Source organism: Orbicella franksi, chromosome 12 (genome assembly GCF_964199315.1).
Source record: "Orbicella franksi chromosome 12, jaOrbFran1.1, whole genome shotgun sequence".
Classification (NCBI taxonomy): domain Eukaryota; kingdom Metazoa; phylum Cnidaria; class Anthozoa; order Scleractinia; family Merulinidae; genus Orbicella; species Orbicella franksi.
This window is the reverse complement of record NC_138156.1, coordinates 16,777,471-16,795,919: the sequence shown is the minus strand read 5'-3', so window position 1 is coordinate 16,795,919 and position 18,449 is coordinate 16,777,471. Positions and strand designations below refer to the sequence as shown.

Genomic DNA, 18,449 nt, shown 5'->3' with positions numbered 1-18,449 from the left:
GGTCATCGATTATCAATATCAGTCGATTAATTGATATATTGATAGGTCTTGATTGGTATCTATTGGACACCCCAGGATAGATGATAACAACTACAAGTGTAGGAGACTGTTTGTATGTTCTTATTGTTCCTCTATTCCTATTGTTCCTCAGTTCCTGCTGTTCTTGTAGACTTTCTTAAAGTCCTTTCCAATATAATACTTGTATACTTCACCGGCCTGTTGGTTTAGCCAATGACTAAGCAAAGGTCGACTTGTGGCATTCCTAATGTTCCTCTGTTCCTACCGTTCCTACTGTTTCTCTGTTCCTAACGTTCCTCTTCTAACTTTTCCTACCGTCCCTAGTGTGCTACTGTCCTGTTCTTCTATTCCTCTGCTCTGTCTGCTCTTATTGTTCCTACTTTCCCTCTGTTCCTACCTACTGTACTTATCGTTGATACTGTTCTTTTGTTCTACTGTTCCTACCGTTCCCACTGTTCCTTTATTCCTTCCGCTCCTACTGTTCTTATTGCATGCTGTCAATAACGCCCGTGTGTTCGTACCATACCTCTGGTTCTCTGTTTCTACTGTCTCTCTGTTTCTACTGTTCCCACTAGTGAATATCTGAAAAACCATATATTTGAACCACACCTCAGTTGGTAGAGCACTGCATCGGTATCGCAGACAGGTCATGGGTTGGCCTCTTGGGTTCGACTCCCGTTCAGGCCTGAATTTTCTTCAGCCTTTAATTTCACAACTGCTTAAGTTGTGTATATAACTGCGATGACCAGTCATGTTTTCATACTGTTTGTCCTTATTTTCCACTGTTCATCTCTATTGGATCTCATGACATCAGTCAGGTCGTCGTGCACGAGCTAGAATTGTTGCTTCAGAGTGAACTATCTTAACCAGGCAGATTTCCTACCAACAATGTGCAAACAAGTGAAAAATGTCAAGGTCCGGGTGTTTCGAATACAACTTGCAGTCACTTTCCCAAACACTCAGGCAAATCAGGGAAAAAACCCGGCCTGAATTCGACGTGAGGCGATCAAGCGTACGGCCCTTCAATTTATACAATTACATTACCCCTCAGTAACACAGAATTTTCACAGGTGTGCTTTTAACTTGAATAACTGGTGGAACCTGGCCTTACAGCCCGATTAGAGACTACCTCCACCATGTAAATAGTTCATCGTTTCGTTTCTGAGGAAATGAAGAAAAAAAATACAAACCCTAGAAGTTGTGGTGGAAAATCTAGGCCCATGGGCTTATATTTGGGGCAGCTTTCTAGTGGAAGAATCTTTGTGTCTAAGAGTTAGGGGGTGGGCTTATTTGACCTCATTTAAGGGTCGGGAGAAGTTGATATTCAAACGTTTACAATATTCTTTGTAGAGAATGACCCAAGAGTCACTAATACACTCACAAAAGCATCATTTAATATTAAAAAAATTCAGACCTAAGTTTACAACAAATGACTGGTCTACAATTTCTATTAATTTCTACCTCAAGCACTTTCCTGTCTTAATTATCTACTGGTAGACTGCTGGCAGTCTGTTTTCTCTCAAATTCAGCAGGGATTATGTATGAGACGAGACGCTTTAGCCTAAGGGGAATGGGACGACACATGGGCGTGGTACTCACGAGAAGAAAAACTTTTCTCGTCTCGCCTTCTTACCTACTTGGCCACCGCCATACCGTCACTTAACGTTCGCGATGACTTAACAGTCGTCTAAGTGACCCTTAGAGAACAAAGCCGTGTTACCGTTTAGAAAAAAATCATACTTTGAAGAGAATTAGACACTAGTATAAAATCAACGAAAGTTGCATGAAATCATTCAACCTCAAGAAAATCCCTTACATGATTTATTGGATAACATCTCTTGGAGACACTACTTTAATTGACAGCATTTCTATTCAAAGTTATGAATGAGTTACACCCACTCAGCTATGCACTTTTCTCATAAAGTTCTCAGCAAGTCAAAGTACTTTATACACTATGCAATCCAACTGTAAGCTTCTATTTCTCAGTGTTGAATGCAGTCTAGCTTAGCTTTATGACTGAAAAATTGACAATCACATTAATATTTTGAACAAAATGGAGACAAATACTACAAAAACTAAGTGTTTCACAAACATATCTGATTTATGTCTACAGGATAAACCACAATTTTAAGTTAGCAACTGTACACTAGTTCATAACCTACTCTATAAATAATAATAATACACGTATTTTGTGCATTCTACCTTTTCTACAATTTATCGATCTACATTTAATTATGTTATGTAAAAAAAAATTCTAAGTGATTTGTGGCACAGCCAACTCAAGTGCGTGTGTTGTTACCAACAATAGTCATCTTTAATTCACGACCTGTTAAAATAAAAGGAACAATACAATCAAATGTGTGACCATAGCTAATTCAAGAAATCAAACAACGAGGACGAAAAAGTAGACATGAATACCTTATTCTAAAACAGGTTGCCCAGCTTTGAACCTCTGGATAACTGGCCACTCTAACAATCCACGAGCACTAGGCCGCTCCTCTGGGTTGTGCTATTTGACCCAAGACAAAAAGCAAACATTGTTACATTATCTGTTCTCCCATACTTCCAATCCTGTTTCTATACCTTTAACAGATTTTTATTTCTTCAGCATTTAAGTGTCTATTTTCCTATGCAGCTACAGTTACCCTGTTAATCTGGTCACCAATGGCCGTATTAACAGGGTGGCATATTAAAGGGGTTCTTTAAATAAGAAAATGAGTGACTGAGCTTTTGTTTGGACCAGAATAAATAAAGTGACCATAATAACAAGGTCAGTGGCTGTATTAATGGGGTGGCAATAAGGCGGGTTTGGGGGGCGGGGGGGGGGGGGGGGGGCACTGTATATTCTGTTTAACGCCAACGTCCAGATCCTATATAGTTAGACATTTCCTGTCACAATGTTTTGTTGGTAACATCATTTATTTCTGCATAGGTTGCTGAAGTGTAAAAGCCAAGCTCCCTTGGCTGAAACTATTTACCTGTACCATTTAACAACAACCAAAGATTATCCTAACCATTAGCTAGTCTCATGGGATCTTGGATGCAAAAAAATTGCTTTTAATAAAAAAACACTAACCACAAAATTTGACATTCTGAAAAAAATTCATTTATTCAATCTTACCTTAACACATTGCTGTACCATCTTGGCCAAATCGGGATTTAGTTCCTTTAAACGGTCAATCTGCAACATACATCATAAATAATTATTACCCAATACTAATTAGATGCCAAAACTTTGTATTAACATGTTTCAAGGTAACAAAAATATCAATTGTGCAAAAACAGAGAGTATCTCGTATAACATTCAGGAAGTCAAAACATATCACATTCAAAATGTATGTATTTTGTTCATTCTTTAATTAAAATCTTGAAAGTTAAACTGAACCCCACTCAATAAGCCACATCTTTCCCATGCAATATTGCATATCAAGACAAAACCTTAAAAGGCCCATCCTCATTCAATCATTTAATGAACTAGATTGGCAACTGCCCTTTGTAAAGGGAAGAACTATCACATTACAACATCTGAATAATCATCAAGAAAGAGCAAGACATCTTAACATCATAAATGATCTGTATTATTCCACTGTACACCTGAAATCTGAGGCAAAGAATGCCGAGATTAATAGAAGTCACTGTCAATTAATCACAAAGTTCATCACACAAACCTTTGCGTGCAATGTATCTTCAGTTGGAACACCAACAGTTAGTTCAAGCAAAAAGCAAGCTAAGTTGTACACATCAGCTAGCCTTCCATGAGGCTTCCTATCCAAAACCTAAAACAACCCAACCAACATTACCTTCTGCAACTTTGTAATATAATGTATATAACTTTTTAAAGCTCTCTTGTTTTACTGATTTTTGAAAACGTTTCTTTATGTTCCAAATTTTTGGAACTATCTCAGAAGGGCAGAGTTGCTTAAACACATAATATTATCGTAAAGACAGGCTAGCTACAAACTCTCAGGGAAATACCTACCAGCATCACTACACAGAGTGGCAGCCAGTGCAATGATGAAGTTTGTGGGAAAAAAGTTCTTTTCATATATTTTCATTCTTACTAAACAGACTTGCATGGGAAAATGATACGCCTGTGCTCAAAATTTCTGAAAACCTCTAATTGCCTTTTTTTAGGAATACCACAGAAAAGAGTGCAAATGAAATCAAGGCTAAAAAACACCCTATGCTCTGTACACTTTTCTACAGAGATACCAGTTCTTACCTCAGGGGAAGCAAATCCTCTGGTACCAAGTGGTTTGAGGCCTGCCTCTGTCAACTCGTGTAGGAGTCTCTTGGCTGAGTCAAAGTCAGCAAGTTTGGCTCTTGCACCTTCTGATGTGAGCAACACGTTCTTGGCTGCAAGCATAGTTACAAAAAATGATTATTACAACTGCAGCCTGTGAGTTAAATGACATTTGTTTTTCAGGCAGTCTGACTATTTAACAACCTATCATTATATTATTATATATCACTGCTTAATCCTTAATCTTTAAACATATCGACTAGGTAGCCCATTCAGTTTCTTGAAGTGTAGGTCACCATGATGAAATGAATACCGGTACATCATGTAACACTATATATTGTATAACCACAACCCAATAAGCAAAAAGTATTTGGCCTTCCACGATACAGTACATCGTCACTTCCGTTAACCATGGAATGTTCACAAATTGCCAAATTCTTTATTGTGAAACTTCCTTTCAAATGTTCTTGTGGAGTTGTGTCAGACTGTGGCTTGTACACTGCAAGTGGGATTCTACATCAAAACATTTTCCCTTACCCTTAATATCCTTGTGAATCACAGGAACTGGCAAGTTGTGTAAGTAATCCACTGCATCAAGTATTTGTAGCCAGTAGAACATGGCTTCATTCAATGGTAGCCGACGTTGCATTTTCTCCATGTAATGATAAAGTGATTGGTCTGCAGGAAATAAAAATATTTAGACTTTGAGTCATGTGTTATTAAAGGCAGGATGGTTTCTGATCAAGTCAATGGCATTCATAGACTGAGGAAGGGCATCGCTTTAAAGTTCCTGCTTCTGTCAAGCCCAATGAGGCTTACCGCATAATGAAAGATTGGTGACCAGTGATATCACTTTGGGAGCCTCTCAAAGCTTAGTGTTTTTATTTTGTTTGACAACTTCAACATGCCTATTTATGTCAAAAAAAACTCTGCACCATTACTGAAACAACAGTGGCATGAACTAGCAGGAGTAGGTGCTTCCTGACATGACATCAAGACCCATTCAGGAACTGAAACTCTTTTTTGCACTGACTCACAGTTAACTTCTTTGGGCTTGGCCAAAGCAGGAACTTTAAAGCTTGATTTTAGGGCAAAAAAGTGGTGGAATCCAACTTTTTTCTATACAAAACCTCTTGACACATGTATAGAAATATGAAAACTAAAAAACGCTGTTGCCTGTATAGACACTTAAAGTTAACTTGAACAATATTTTAAACCAAAACAAAAGATATAAATCATAAATCTTTTTGAATAACTTACCACACTTTTCCATGAATATGTTAGCACGTCCCTCACTGCCTTTGAATGTTGCTCCATAGTGATTTACTATGTGCTTATGTTCTCCAAGTGCCCTGTAAACTTCTATTTCCTCCTTGGGAATGGGGTAATTTGTCTGAAAAAATTTAAAGATGTCAACATAAATTTTATTCTTTTAAATCTTAAAATATTATTCATTCATGGTAATGCTAGACACCATATTCTTTACCTGACAGTTACTGTAGAGACATAACTAGGAGTTGCAAAAACCATTGTGTTATAGTGTTTTCGTACAGAAATTGAATTTTATTCAACAAGATGTTTTTCTGATTTGACAAGGAACTCTCGTTGATCAATACATATGCAGAACTTGTTCTACTAGTTATAATAATACTTTTGGAAACTTGAAGGAAACTCTTGTTGAACTCTCATCCATTGAGACTCATCATTTTTCATTCTCTTTTGACCTGCTCTACTATATGAAAACCAACTACATGTGCAGTTTATTACTGTCATTCAGTGCTTCTGAACAACAAATACTGACTGTTGTAACCTTGCAAATTCACCTTCTAGCTTCTTGAAAGACACTCACCTCCTTCATGGCCAATTTTTGGTTAAGGTCTGACTGCATGCAAATGGAATAAATATTTCCATTGGAACCAGTACCAAGTTTGTTCTTCCTCATCACATTGTAATCAATGTGTTCTGAAAAGTAGGACTCAGGCAGCAGTGTTGAGTTCTACAAGGAAAAACAAAATTTAAATGTAGAAGGTACTGAGGTAAAAGGGCACCAAGACATCATTCCTAGCCCTGCATAAGAATAGTAGCCAACCATGAAATTGATGTAATTATGGTCACAGAAGTATACATCCCTTTAACCCATTGACTCCCAGAGCCTTTTGGCAAAAACACATTTTTTTGACATTTTGGAGATTGTTAGCCTGGATATGAGTCAGGCTAGCTCCAATCTACTCAAAAAGCTTTCCCAACATGACAGCATGCCTTTTCTTTCTACTAGTATCTTGTTTTAGAAGATTTTTGCTCGGGCATGTGCAGAAATCAAAATTTTGGAAGAGAAAGTGAACTACATCTTTAGGCTTTTCATTGTTTTTAGTTTTTTTTTTCACCTTTCCTTTTTCTCCTTCTCCTATCTTTTTTCTGCAGTGATTCACCTTCGACTGGGCTTGCTTCCAGTTCAAAAATTTCTCAGAAAGCATCACCAAGAGACAGGCAATTTTTACCATGGAATAACTAAGCACAGTCCCAGGCAATTTTGCACCGAGTTTTTAACTCAAATTTCTGAGCCGATCACTCTGATCTGGGTCTCAGTGGAATGATCTTTTCCTCCTGCAGAGCTTGAGTATAAGTGACGCCAATTTTAGTCAAAGGTGATGTCGTCAGAAGTGGAACAAAGGACAATGCTCATCACAGGTGGTTACGGGCCGTACGGGAGTCAATGGGTTAAAAGGCAGAATCAACCTGTAGTCATTGGAATTGCAACAATTTACGTTTATTTGGGTTCAAAGGACTGAGTTTTAAGCTTGGTACAAGGTACAACTACAGCCTATGATACACTAGCCCAACAGTAATCCAAACTGCCAGCCTCCCCCTTCCCCTCCCCCCACCAACTTCCCCCAAATACTCTCACTAGCATATAATTTAGAAGTAAATAAAAAAATGATACCATCTCTTACAGTACTTCTGTAATTTCAATTTTCTCAAACAATTTCCCCAAAATACCTTACTTGCCCATCAGGCATAATCCACAAGCCTGACTGAAAAACCCACTAGCCCTGGGCTACCAGAAACAACTGTCTCTCCCCGGTGTTATTGGTTTGCATTACCACAATTATTTCACATCTTACAGTACATCTACAACATGAGTTTACTCAGACATTTTCACCACCTTTGGCTAAACAAGGTGAAGTTTTTTTGTTTGTTTGTTTGTTTACTTTTCTTTTTTTTTTTTTTGCAGTAGTAGCAACTAGACTTTTGATCCCTTAACATCTCAACACAATTCGGCTTTGCTTGTCTCTGGATACCAGACTGGCAATGATACTAAGCCCTGTGATCACTACATGGAATTACAACTTTTCAAAATCTTACCCGAAATATAATGCAGCCATCAATACGAGGAATATTCAGTGGTGAACAATAGAGAGACCTGGGTGGTGCCCAATAATGCTGCTGTGGTGGCACATTTCTGGTCCACAGTGGGACAGGTTGTCCAACTTCAATATCAACATTAGTACTATTCCTATGGATAGAAACATTTTGATAAATAGACTGTTACAACTGGATGTGGTCACAATTTAACTAAAAATGTTTGTTTTCTCTTAACTGCATTCTTTTCAAGTGTGCTGCAAAACTGTGCTAGAAATTTTGACAGCATGGCTGGACACTGTGTCCAAGCACCTAAATGACTAACCTTTTTGTCATGGAGATGCTGCTTACACATCAAGTTTTTACTTTAAAAAAATGTTAACATTCATAAATCACATGGATCACAATTTGTTTTGCTTGATTAGACCCTCCAGACTTGCATAAACTTAAAACAAATGAGTGCTAAGCTTGAAAATTGTCCCACAAATGCATTACTAAGCATTCCTATTACTTCATTTATGGCTACAGATTGAGTCCTAAGTTTATCTCTATATGCAACTTACATGAAATTAAATGCTAATTGACGTCAAACTGAAATAGAGATTTGAAAGGACATATTCCATGCTATGCATGACTTTTTTAAGCACTGATCAAATAAACCAGTTGATGTATTGGTGTTCACAAGGTTTTCCCTAAAAAATATAAACTTAGAGAAAATTGATTCTCTTGGATTCTTCAAGTTAGATCTTCTTTCCTACCATGTAGTAGGCAGTTACACTGTAATACAAAATTTAATAATCTAATGAGAAGTTTGATGTTGAACACTCTTGGGACCTAATAAACTATGTCAATTGTCTTGGACAACTTATTGAAACTGTTAGTTAATGAGCTAGTACAGTTACCTTAAGCTCTCACAGTCTGGAACTCGACAACCAGGCCTGCAACAAAACTTTGCATGTTGTTTCACAATGTTCCGTGTATTTACACAGCGTCCACACAGCTTCCAAGCTTTATGAACCTTCATGTGATCAACCTCTGCCTTCACCTATGAACCAATGTAGGCATGAAGATCATGAAAGTTGGAAAATCCAATTATGATACAAAAAAGTTTACGTTATTACCTATACTATCAGAAATAGTAACATTATGACATCACCAGCAGTTGCATTTACTTCCCTTTAGATAACAACTATGAATACCAAACCATACTTTCAAGTGCTTGGTACCTGGTGATTGTGCTGTTTCACTGACAGAGTTTCTGTTATACATTTTGCAGCCTTCGATTGCATTATAAATTGTTCGTATGAGGAATTGATCAAGTACAGTAATGTATGCACGCAAGCTTTGAGTGTGTTGTTTTCCAATTTTTTACTTATTCAGGTTTTTGCTTGGCATTTGGACATTCACCTCTGGAAATTATACTAATTAAAAACAATCATTTGCCCCATGTTCAATGAATCTAGGTGAATATTCTGCGAGATGGAGTTCCACTTCACCCTCAGCAAGTAATTTGTGGTTGTTACTTCACAGAGAAGCAATCTATCTTTAGTGACTTCTGCAATGATCAGCATAATAACTAGCAACTTATAATTCATTCACTAAAGTCTAGAATTTTCTTTAAGTGACAGCCTGTTGCTCTGAAGACACAAACATAATCATATAAAAATAAAACTTACATGCTTGCACTTTATGTTATGACAAACAGGACGGGAACAATAACATGCATGTTGCAGGTCTGAAGGGAAGAAATTCAAGTCCCTCTGCAAAGCAGAAACGGAAAAAAAAAAAAAATTTATTAAGGAAAGTAACAGAAACTGACTCAACACTTGATAATTGCCTTCACTTACTTAGTTAGAAAACTAAAAGACAGCCAGGTATTTTATCCAATTAAGGGGGAGGCTATCATAAAGCGCAGGGATGCTCTTGGTCTTTCATAGGGTGGAATTTAAGATTTAGGTCTTCAGGATTAAATACAACATTTTTACAGTCCCAACAAGGTATCTTCAATGGTTGCACAGAATGAAATGAAAACAGTTATTAGGCTGTGTAAGATCTGACCTGAAATTTTTAAATTTTCCTGAACAATTTGACTATCTTTATTGTTATTAACCTCAGTAGAGGTCTTATCTGGGTGTCTGTTACAAAATGGTACCTTAAAGGGAAGAGAGCTTTTTCCACACCCAGACTGGTTTCCTTTAGGGGTTAAATCAAATCTTCTGACAAGTACCACTACCCCTTTACGAGATAAATACACTGGGGAATTCTAGTCACAGTTCAATGGTTCTAGTCACAACTTGAAGTGATTTAGACCATAACAAGAAAATATAGTACTTCAGTGACGGAACTGGACCTAACTTAAGTTTACAGCAAAACAACCATTTGACATTTCATTACTTCAGTTGAAATATATAGCAGATCACTGAATGGGAAACCACAATTTCCAAAGGCTATAAAGTTTAATACAGCCCTATCTACAGTACAGCTGAAGAGTAAGTTACCACCCTCCCACGAGATGAGAATCTTGTACATCATGAAAAATTCATCAGTTTCTTAAAAGCCTATACATGTAGGTTGTAATTTATTCCAAAATATCTGCTTCACTGGTTCACTGGAGATGCAATTCTCGAGAGAGAGAAGGCGAGGGGTGGTAACTTACTTTTGAGCAGTACTGTACACCATGTTTTGCCCTAAAAAATGAATTATTGGTAAGCTACCTTCCCACTTATGGTTGTAGGCTCCCCTTCACCAGGACTGTGACACTGTTCTGCATTATCAACTTTACTAGGCAAGAACATTGGGAAGCCAGTTAAGTTTGCATCAGGAACATAATCCAACTCCATCTTTTCTCCTTCTGCATAACCTTTTTCTCTGTCATCTTGTTTTGCTCTTTTCTTTTTTTCTGTCTTTTTTGCTGTGTTGTATTGTTGAGCAGGTAGAGGCCACTGAGGAAAATCCTTCTTCTTATCATCATCATCTCCACCTGAATTTCCTTTCCCACCAGAACCTCCTGTGCTGCCATTTCCACCTACAAAATTACCACTGCTGCTTCCTGAGCTACCACTATGCCCACCGCTACTTCCACTACTGCTGTTTTCACTGTGAACACCAGAATCTCTTGGTTCACTGCCAACAGGAGAGTTAGCTCTCTTTCTTTTGGAAGCAGATGGTTTTGTGTTTAAAATAGTGATTGATTCTTCAGTCTCGTCATATACAGAAGACTGTTTAACTGCATGGTTCTTTAGATGTCTGCATTTTCTTGCCTTGACTGTTTTGCATGATTTCCTTGTTCGTTTACATCGTACAGGAGGGGGATCAGGGCCAACAATACACCAAACACTTCTCTTCACCCTTCTGACAGCATGTCTGAAAATTCAAGATGAAAATAGTTAAAATTAGATTAAAATGTTAAGTCCAATTTGACCTGCTATGAATCACATGTAGAAATGTAGTATGTTCTGACACATTTTACAGACATAAAAGTGGATAACTGTATTGACAAAAAGCAAAAACGAAAATTTAATTTTTCACCTTAATGTACCAATTTCATATCAGTCAAACATCAAACTACAAATTTCAACCACTTGAATTCATATCATGAAGGAAACTAAAAGGAAAAAAAAACAAACCTTCTGAACAAACTTTTGCTCTGAATTTCTTTTTCTTCAAGCTTCACTTTTTCAATTTTAACTTCAGCCCAATCATCACTTGGAGACATCTCATCTTTTGTAGGGAGCACTTCCTCAACTTCAAAGCTGGCAGATGCCGTCATTGGTTCTAATTGTGAAACATTCTCTGGAAGTGTCGCACTCTCTTGTACAGAATATGGAATCATCAAAAGATCAGAACTGGTGTCTTCTTCGTAAGTTTCTGCAAAAACAGTTAGAATATAAAAATAACAAGTAAATAAATTACTTTTAATGTCATTTTCATAAATTAAATGAAGAGTTAAAAAGCTGCCATCCAGTTTTCAAAACCTATATGACAAAATAGAAACCTTCCTAGTGCTCAGTTCTTCTACCAGTGAAAAAGAATAAGAACAATAATTCATTTTATTGAACAAGGGCAAAATGTTTTACCCAATTCAATTTGTTTCAGGGAATGGTGACTGAAAAGAAAGATCTTTGCACCAAATTTCTGATGATTGGTGCTGTTTTTCTGGTTTTCATCTTGGTTATCAAAGTTATGGGAGTTTATTCTTTGTATATTATTCAAACATAAAACACAGGAAATACAAGTTACAGTCCATCAGACTTGGACCTTGTGCACATCATAATTGTACTTGCTAATAAAACCAGACTTCCTGTTAACTACATCACGTGACTGCCAAGAGTATAAAACGAAACAGGAAAATATTTGAATTCCTCTATCCATATCCAGTCATGTGACTACTGCAGCGAAAAGCTGATACAACTGTACCATGAGACGAAACAATTCTTTAGCAAAAAATTCATTACGAGAATTAAAAGTGCACTTATTTCTGTTTAGAATTTCATTCTATATTCCACTCTACCATTATCCACTCCAAAGATTCTTGTACATGTACAACGTGGGCCGAAGGAATGCAAAGAAACCACTCTTTTCTTCAATACAAACACAATTTTCACAATATATGGCCGTTTAGTAAAAAAGATTTTAAGCTATAATAGAAGTACCAGCGCAGATTCGATACATTCAGAGTGAATATATTAATACTAGAACTCTTATCGTGAATTAATACAGAATCTATTCTGTCTTCTGATCTGAGCACAGGCAAAAGAACTACGTCACACCCACGCCGAAGTTCGGTTTATGTAAACAAGACTGCATTTTTAGGCCGGAATAAAAAGTCAAAAACATTTTCGTCACTTTAACTAACCACTAGCTAAGTTAACAAGCCACTGACCTGTCTTTGTATGTTTCGCTTCATTTGTTGTCGATTTCCATGTGTACTCAAACTCCTTTTCGTCGGCTGTTTCGCCCGTTTGTTGCCAACAAAAACCACTGGACTTATCGTCATTCTCCACCGCTTCTTTCCTCTCCTCGGGCTCCAATGCGACCCTCTGTTTCACTTTCTCTTGCCTGTCATCTTCGTCCAGGCCAGAACTAACGCCAGGCCACAATTTCGAGTTTAGAGTGTCTGCGACACTGCTGCTGATGAAGCACGTCTTCTTCAACGAGGCAAGAGACCGAAAATATTCGGGCCTGCTGTCAAGCACGAGGCTCTCTTCCTCGCTGTAGCTGATAGAACTACACCTCGTTATCCTTGATGTTTTTCCTACTTTGATGGGAATTTCTTTAAACTGCACTGAGTCCGAAGTTGCCTGAACGACTTCCATCGTTTGCGTCTGGCGGTTGGGAGCCATGATCCTTGTCGCGGGTGAGGCCTCTTTGGAAGTCAAAACGCTTTGGGTAACCGAAAATGTTCGCGCTTTCTTACCTTCTGAAGTTCTTTGTTCAATTACTCAAGGATTTCCCGGGTCAAAATAATGAAACAGTGAAAAAAGTGGCTTCTTTTATCGTATAAAACCCGTCTAATGGAAACTGCACACCTTCGAAAAGATGTTCGTCCACGTTAGCTATCCCATAATATTTACAAACAGCACTAAATGTAGACATTACGTCATTTGTTTTTCTGAGCGGCTGAGGAACGTGTCTCCTCTCTTGGCACGACTAAGGATATAGCCCCAGCTCGCTGCCTCACTTGCCTACCTCTCGTTCCCGATATCCTGAAATTGTCCAATGTTACAGCAAGAAATGAAAAGAGTGTCCAACAATGCTTTCCGGATAAAATTTACTCTGTTCTCCGAGAGCAGACATAGCTCGGAAATTCAAATTTGTAATCATAAAAGCCAGAATCATTTAAGATAAGTAATAGCACTACAAAAATGTTCAATTTGTCCTGATTAAAAGATTTTATGTTCCAGAATGTAAAATATAACCTTTCCAGCCAAAAAAAAAAAAAAAAAATTCAATAATTATTAACAAAAGTAAGATAATTTATTTTGGCTTCAGTCATGAATTACTTTATTTATGCAGAAATATAATTTACTACTCTAATAAGTTTGCAGATACCCCAAAATACTTTTCCCAGTAAAATAGTTTTCTCAGAAGGAAAGTATTTTCTCCTGTGAAATTATCTTTCTTCCACCACCACCATTTGCTCTTTTGCAAATCATTGTTCTTTTGCAGAGCTCCCCCCAGAATGATGTGACCATTGGCCACGTGGGGGGGGGGGGAAGGGTACTTCCTGGCCTATATGGGGAGGCCCTGCCTGAAAGGGGTACCTTTTTCAGACTTCAGGTATATAAAAGGGTAGGGATTTCACCATGAAAAAATAGGGAAATCCATCATTTAGTTATTTTAAAGGCCCATTAATGAAAATATTTCAAACAGACGCACTTTATGGCTGTATCATTTCATTTATTAGGCACTACATGAAAATGACAAAAAGATTTCCTTTTTTTGATGATTTATACATAATATGGTTCAGTTATGAAACTGTGTGAAGGGTAAACCAACCTTTTTTCAATTAAAGGTATATGAAAGTGAAGTATGTTAAATCCCAGATTGGGAAACACTTATACAAAGAAAAAGATATAGTCTGACTGTAACCTATCTGATAAGATTCACCTTTATTTATCAAAACAAAAACATCAGTTACCCTGCAATTCTCTTGGTGCAAAGTGGCTGCTGGATTCAAAACATAAGCCATAAATTATCTGAGTTTTTACTGTGTAAATCAAACTTTGAACCATACAAATAATTAAATTGTTTCAGAAATTATATACCTCAAAAAGAATTAAAATCATGGCTGTATCTAGATCTTAGCAGTGTCTTGGTTTTACTGCAGAACATGTTAAATTCTTTGTGATAGTTTTCTGTAAAAATTATGATTGACAGTTCCATTAAAGAGACACTAGCAAGAGCCGAGTGGGTGTCAACTTAAACGTAGGTATCACTGCACTTCAGAAATTGTATCCACGCATATTTGAATGATAATATTCGTCACATTTGAATACCGGCAACTTGGTGGAGTATTCTACACATGCTGCATGATGATATAGACAGTTTGGTAAAATTTTGACAGTGATACTTTTAGGAAGCAAACTCAGTCTGTTTCTGTTAAAATTCCAATACTAAGTGCCCCTTTACAGAAAGCAAGCAACCAGGTTTACACGTATATCTTTTTTACCAGGCACAAGGGCCATACTTAGTGTTATTACACTACTGAAAATATTTAGAAAAAATATCATGATCATGGAATGGAAAAACATGGTTAGCTAGCTACCAGCATGCAATTTAATTGGGAAATGACTAGGTGTACTCATGCCTGATGTTAAACAAAGCATGGTAGGAAGAAAAATGTTTTTATGCGAAAGCGAGTTCTTTCAGAAACTTAAGCCATAAAACCACCAGAAAATTAGATTTACTGCCAAAAGAATGATAGTTCCCATATTTTTTGTCAAATTGACCATGCTTTGTACTTTTTGCCATTACAGTATACTCAGGGACCTTTCATATGACAGATCGCTTCCCTGAGCTGTCAGAGAGTGAATATGAAAACAAACTTGATGATTAAATGATAAAACAAAAGATCATTAATTTTGTCAGGAGGGTTTTAGCCAGATGGGTGTGCAGGCATTCTGTGGATGGCCACTTTTTAGAGAACATTGTTTTATTTTTCATATGTTGCCTTATAAATTATTGCTCATTTGAGCAGGCCCTTGGAAACATTTTGGATGCCCACTTTTCAAATCCTGGCTAAAAGCCCATTTGTCAGTGTCTCGCATATCAATTATTTGCCTCAGCCTTCAGCAAATAACTGATCTGCTTGCAACTGATAAATCACAATATTTTGCTCAAACTCATTTACAGTTAAAACACAGATAATAATGAACTTGTAATCTGAGATTTTGTCAACAGCCCCTAAATTCTCAAAGTTTCACAACTTGAAGATGACCTGCCATACCTTTTCTTAGCAGACCTACACCACCCTGGTGCATTCCTTTGGGGTGATCTGGATCAGGATGAATTATAATCCGAGTGATCTTGGATCACTGATCCTGATCTACATCACCTCAAAAGAACACACCCTCAGTGTAGAAGGGGTGGCATATAGTAAATGCGAGACTTTACAAGATAGCGAGACAAGTGTTTTTCTTTGCGAGCCCGAGACATTTTGACTTTTTAGATTGTGAGACCGATACTTCAAAGTGTTTTAAGTGAGTGCGAGATGTTCAGAGTCTTAAAATTTGAGCCCCAGATTTAGTTGAGCTAGAATGAGCTTGTACAGCCTTAAGCCAGCTTCTTGGAACTGACTGGAACTGGAAATCTGATTATAACACACCTCGTTATGATATCCTAGAGAAAAATAACTGTTTTTCTAGCGCCAAAACAGACGTTGCAGTAGGTTTTGTACCTTTTTGTGGAATTGAGACAATTAGAAGAGGTTAGGATTAACTTTTTCTCAGAAAATTTGTAAGTTACTTCATTGAAATTCCAGAATGTCAGACAACTCGCCCCCGATCTTCAGACAACTCGCCCCCAATCTTCAGACAACTCGCCCCCGATCTCCAGACAACTGGCCCCCAATATGAAAACAGCTATGTTACTTTGGACAAATATATTTTTATGCTTATATGCTCTTCTTCTTTCAAGAAATTATTACCTTATGAGCATAAAAATATATTTGCCCAACGTAACATAGGTGTTTCATATAGGGGGCCAGTTGTCTGAGGATCGGGGGGCAAGTTGTCTGGGGCAAATTGTCCAGGGGTCGAGTTGTCCAGATACCAAATTCCATATCAAGTGAGAAGACATCATTTATAAAAACAGAAAACAGAACAAATTGGGACTTTGAGACCCTTAGCCTTGCAAAAAATCGAGACTCCGAGACAGCTTCGTAGAAAAATTGAGAATGCGAGACCCATGAAATTCAACTAAAATTTTACAAGACCCGGAGCTTTTGAAGGACCATTCGCTACCCCTTGAAGAGAAATCACCGCATCACACCTAGTAACTTATATGACTGAAATTTTAATATTACAACTAATTTTAAAAATTAATTCCAATATATTGAGAGTAAAACTCTGATTACAATATAAGGTCCCTTTAAAATATGGTTTTTACAGTACATAGGCAGGCAAAATTACTTATAGGCTATGTTAAAAATCCTAACTACTAAAAAACAAGCTGGTTTTAAAAAAGCATGAACCCGATTGTCTTCAGAAACAAGTTTTATGCTCGATTTAAAGTCAGTCACCTAAGAAAGACTTGACATCTTTATATCCACGTTCCTTGGCCAAGTGGATCATAATACCGGTGCATCGGCGACCTCTCTTCTTCATACAAAAGCTGCAGTTACAGATCCCTCGGCAAGAAGGGCACTGCCAGTCAGGATCCATCAGAGCCTTTTTGGCGTCTTCTCCGTACCGGTTCCTAAGGCAAGGTCCGCAAAATTGTCCTCGGACTCCAAAACAACTCTTTCCACGGCATGCTGTCTTGAGATCGTCGGTCTTTTGACGGCATTGATGACATGTTGTTCCATTGACTGGATCATAATTTTTTTCGGCTACCCGCTCTGCTACCAGGATCAAGTCGTCTTCGGTGATTTTGACCGGCAGCTTGGGTGGGCGGTTTGGAGCACGTCGCTTTCTTTTCGGTGAGCCATCAGAATTTTCACTGCCGGATGAACTTTCCAGGTTGCGTTTACGCGAGGGCCAATTCCATAACTTGATCACAAGAGCGCTCGGAGAACCAACATTTTCCTCTACGTCTTCTGCTTCTCCATCGTCACTATCCGACTGATATTTGCTAACGAACGATCTACACTTTCGTTTTGGAAGATATCTTTTTGGGACCAAAATTTCTGATCGTCTTCGTTTCACATGGCTGTTTTTGCTCGAGGGCTTCGGAGAACATTTCAGAGATGAAGGCAAGATATCTTTGGGGAAAAGACTGGCAATCATAGCCTGGTTTTCTGCAATCCTCAAACGTCGCTGCTTCTCGTATTCACTTTCTTCAGTTACAGGTAACATGTTTGCTGAACGTTTTAAAAGAAAACTGAAGTTCAAGAATGTGCATCAAACTCCTTCGAGTTACAGAACCAGACAAGCGACGCTTGTAAAGTGGCGCCAAAACTGATCATGTGGTTTGAAGTCACGTGACGAAGCCCGGGAGAATTACACCAGTCACCACCCGGGAGAGGAGGTAGTCTCCAAGCCCTTATCATTTTGGACAGATATAGACCCTCTATATAAAATGTTATGCCTTTCACACACCGACACTGGAAATACTAGCCACTGAAACCCTAAGATTAGATAAATCAGATTAGCCTGCGAACAGGCTCCCGGTTGGGTTTTAAGGCGAGTTTATTTCACGCTCATGTGCCTCTTCGCTCGCCGAATTTTCTTTCCACCCTCGCTGGCACGGGAGCCTGTTCACAGGCTAATTCAGATTTATGAAACTTCCTTTTAAATATGCAGGGCATGGATGCGCCGTGGACTGGGAGTCCGGATCAAGCCATCCGGGTCAAGCCATCCGGGTTTGAGTCCTGGCCGGGGTCATTGCGTTGGCAAGACATTTATTATTAAATAACCCTTTGCGAACAATTAGACTAGCCAGATACGAGTCGCACAAAATATGGAAATATTATTTATTTATTTATTTATTTATTTATTTATTTATTTATCTATTCGTTGTCAAATCTCAATAACCAAACTGTCCTGATTTACACGCATATCTTACCCGTATCTAAGAATAGCTGTAAATCATGGCTTGCTATTCTCGAGAAGTTTGTCCGTGGCTGTCAATTATAAATCCTTTTACTAGTAAAAGTATTAAAATTAGC

The 18,449-nt window shown here is 37.9% G+C and overlaps 2 protein-coding genes across 2 annotated transcripts; both read right to left on the bottom strand.

The window, feature by feature from the left end:
* Positions 1 to 1,390: 1,390 nt before the first annotated feature.
* LOC145462377 (uncharacterized) lies at positions 1,391 to 13,223 on the bottom strand. The gene is made up of 14 exons (XM_081445887.1): positions 12,504 to 13,223; positions 11,248 to 11,488; positions 10,336 to 10,984; positions 9,298 to 9,381; positions 8,524 to 8,666; positions 7,625 to 7,775; positions 6,111 to 6,257; positions 5,522 to 5,654; positions 4,799 to 4,939; positions 4,241 to 4,374; positions 3,687 to 3,794; positions 3,140 to 3,199; positions 2,437 to 2,527; positions 1,391 to 2,344 (listed from the first exon to the last, which is right to left on the bottom strand). Exons 1-13 carry the CDS (start codon positions 12,961 to 12,963, stop codon positions 2,438 to 2,440), a joined length of 2,541 nt encoding a protein of 846 aa, XP_081302013.1. The 5' UTR covers positions 12,964 to 13,223; the 3' UTR covers positions 1,391 to 2,344; position 2,437.
* Positions 13,224 to 16,616: 3,393 nt separating this feature from the next.
* Positions 16,617 to 17,744, bottom strand: LOC145462824 (cell division cycle-associated protein 7-like). Its single transcript, XM_081446447.1, has one exon. The coding sequence runs from the start codon at positions 17,635 to 17,637 to the stop codon at positions 16,855 to 16,857; it is 783 nt and encodes a 260-aa protein (XP_081302573.1). The 5' UTR covers positions 17,638 to 17,744; the 3' UTR covers positions 16,617 to 16,854.
* Positions 17,745 to 18,449: the final 705 nt, after the last annotated feature.

Bases quoted from the DNA above. Each gene is read 5' to 3' on its own strand.
- LOC145462377 (XM_081445887.1), bottom strand. From the start codon at position 12,963: ATGGCTCCCAACCGCCAGACGCAAACGATGGAAGTCGTTCAGGCAACT. The intron at 6,258-7,624 runs GTAAGATTTTGA...TTTTCCTTGTAG, and splicing joins ATGGCTGCATTATATTTCGG to AACTCAACACTGCTGCCTGA. The intron at 2,528-3,139 runs GTAAGATTGAAT...TGGGTCAAATAG, and splicing joins TGGTACAGCAATGTGTTAAG to CACAACCCAGAGGAGCGGCC.
- LOC145462824 (XM_081446447.1), bottom strand. From the start codon at position 17,637: ATGTTACCTGTAACTGAAGAAAGTGAATACGAGAAGCAGCGACGTTTG.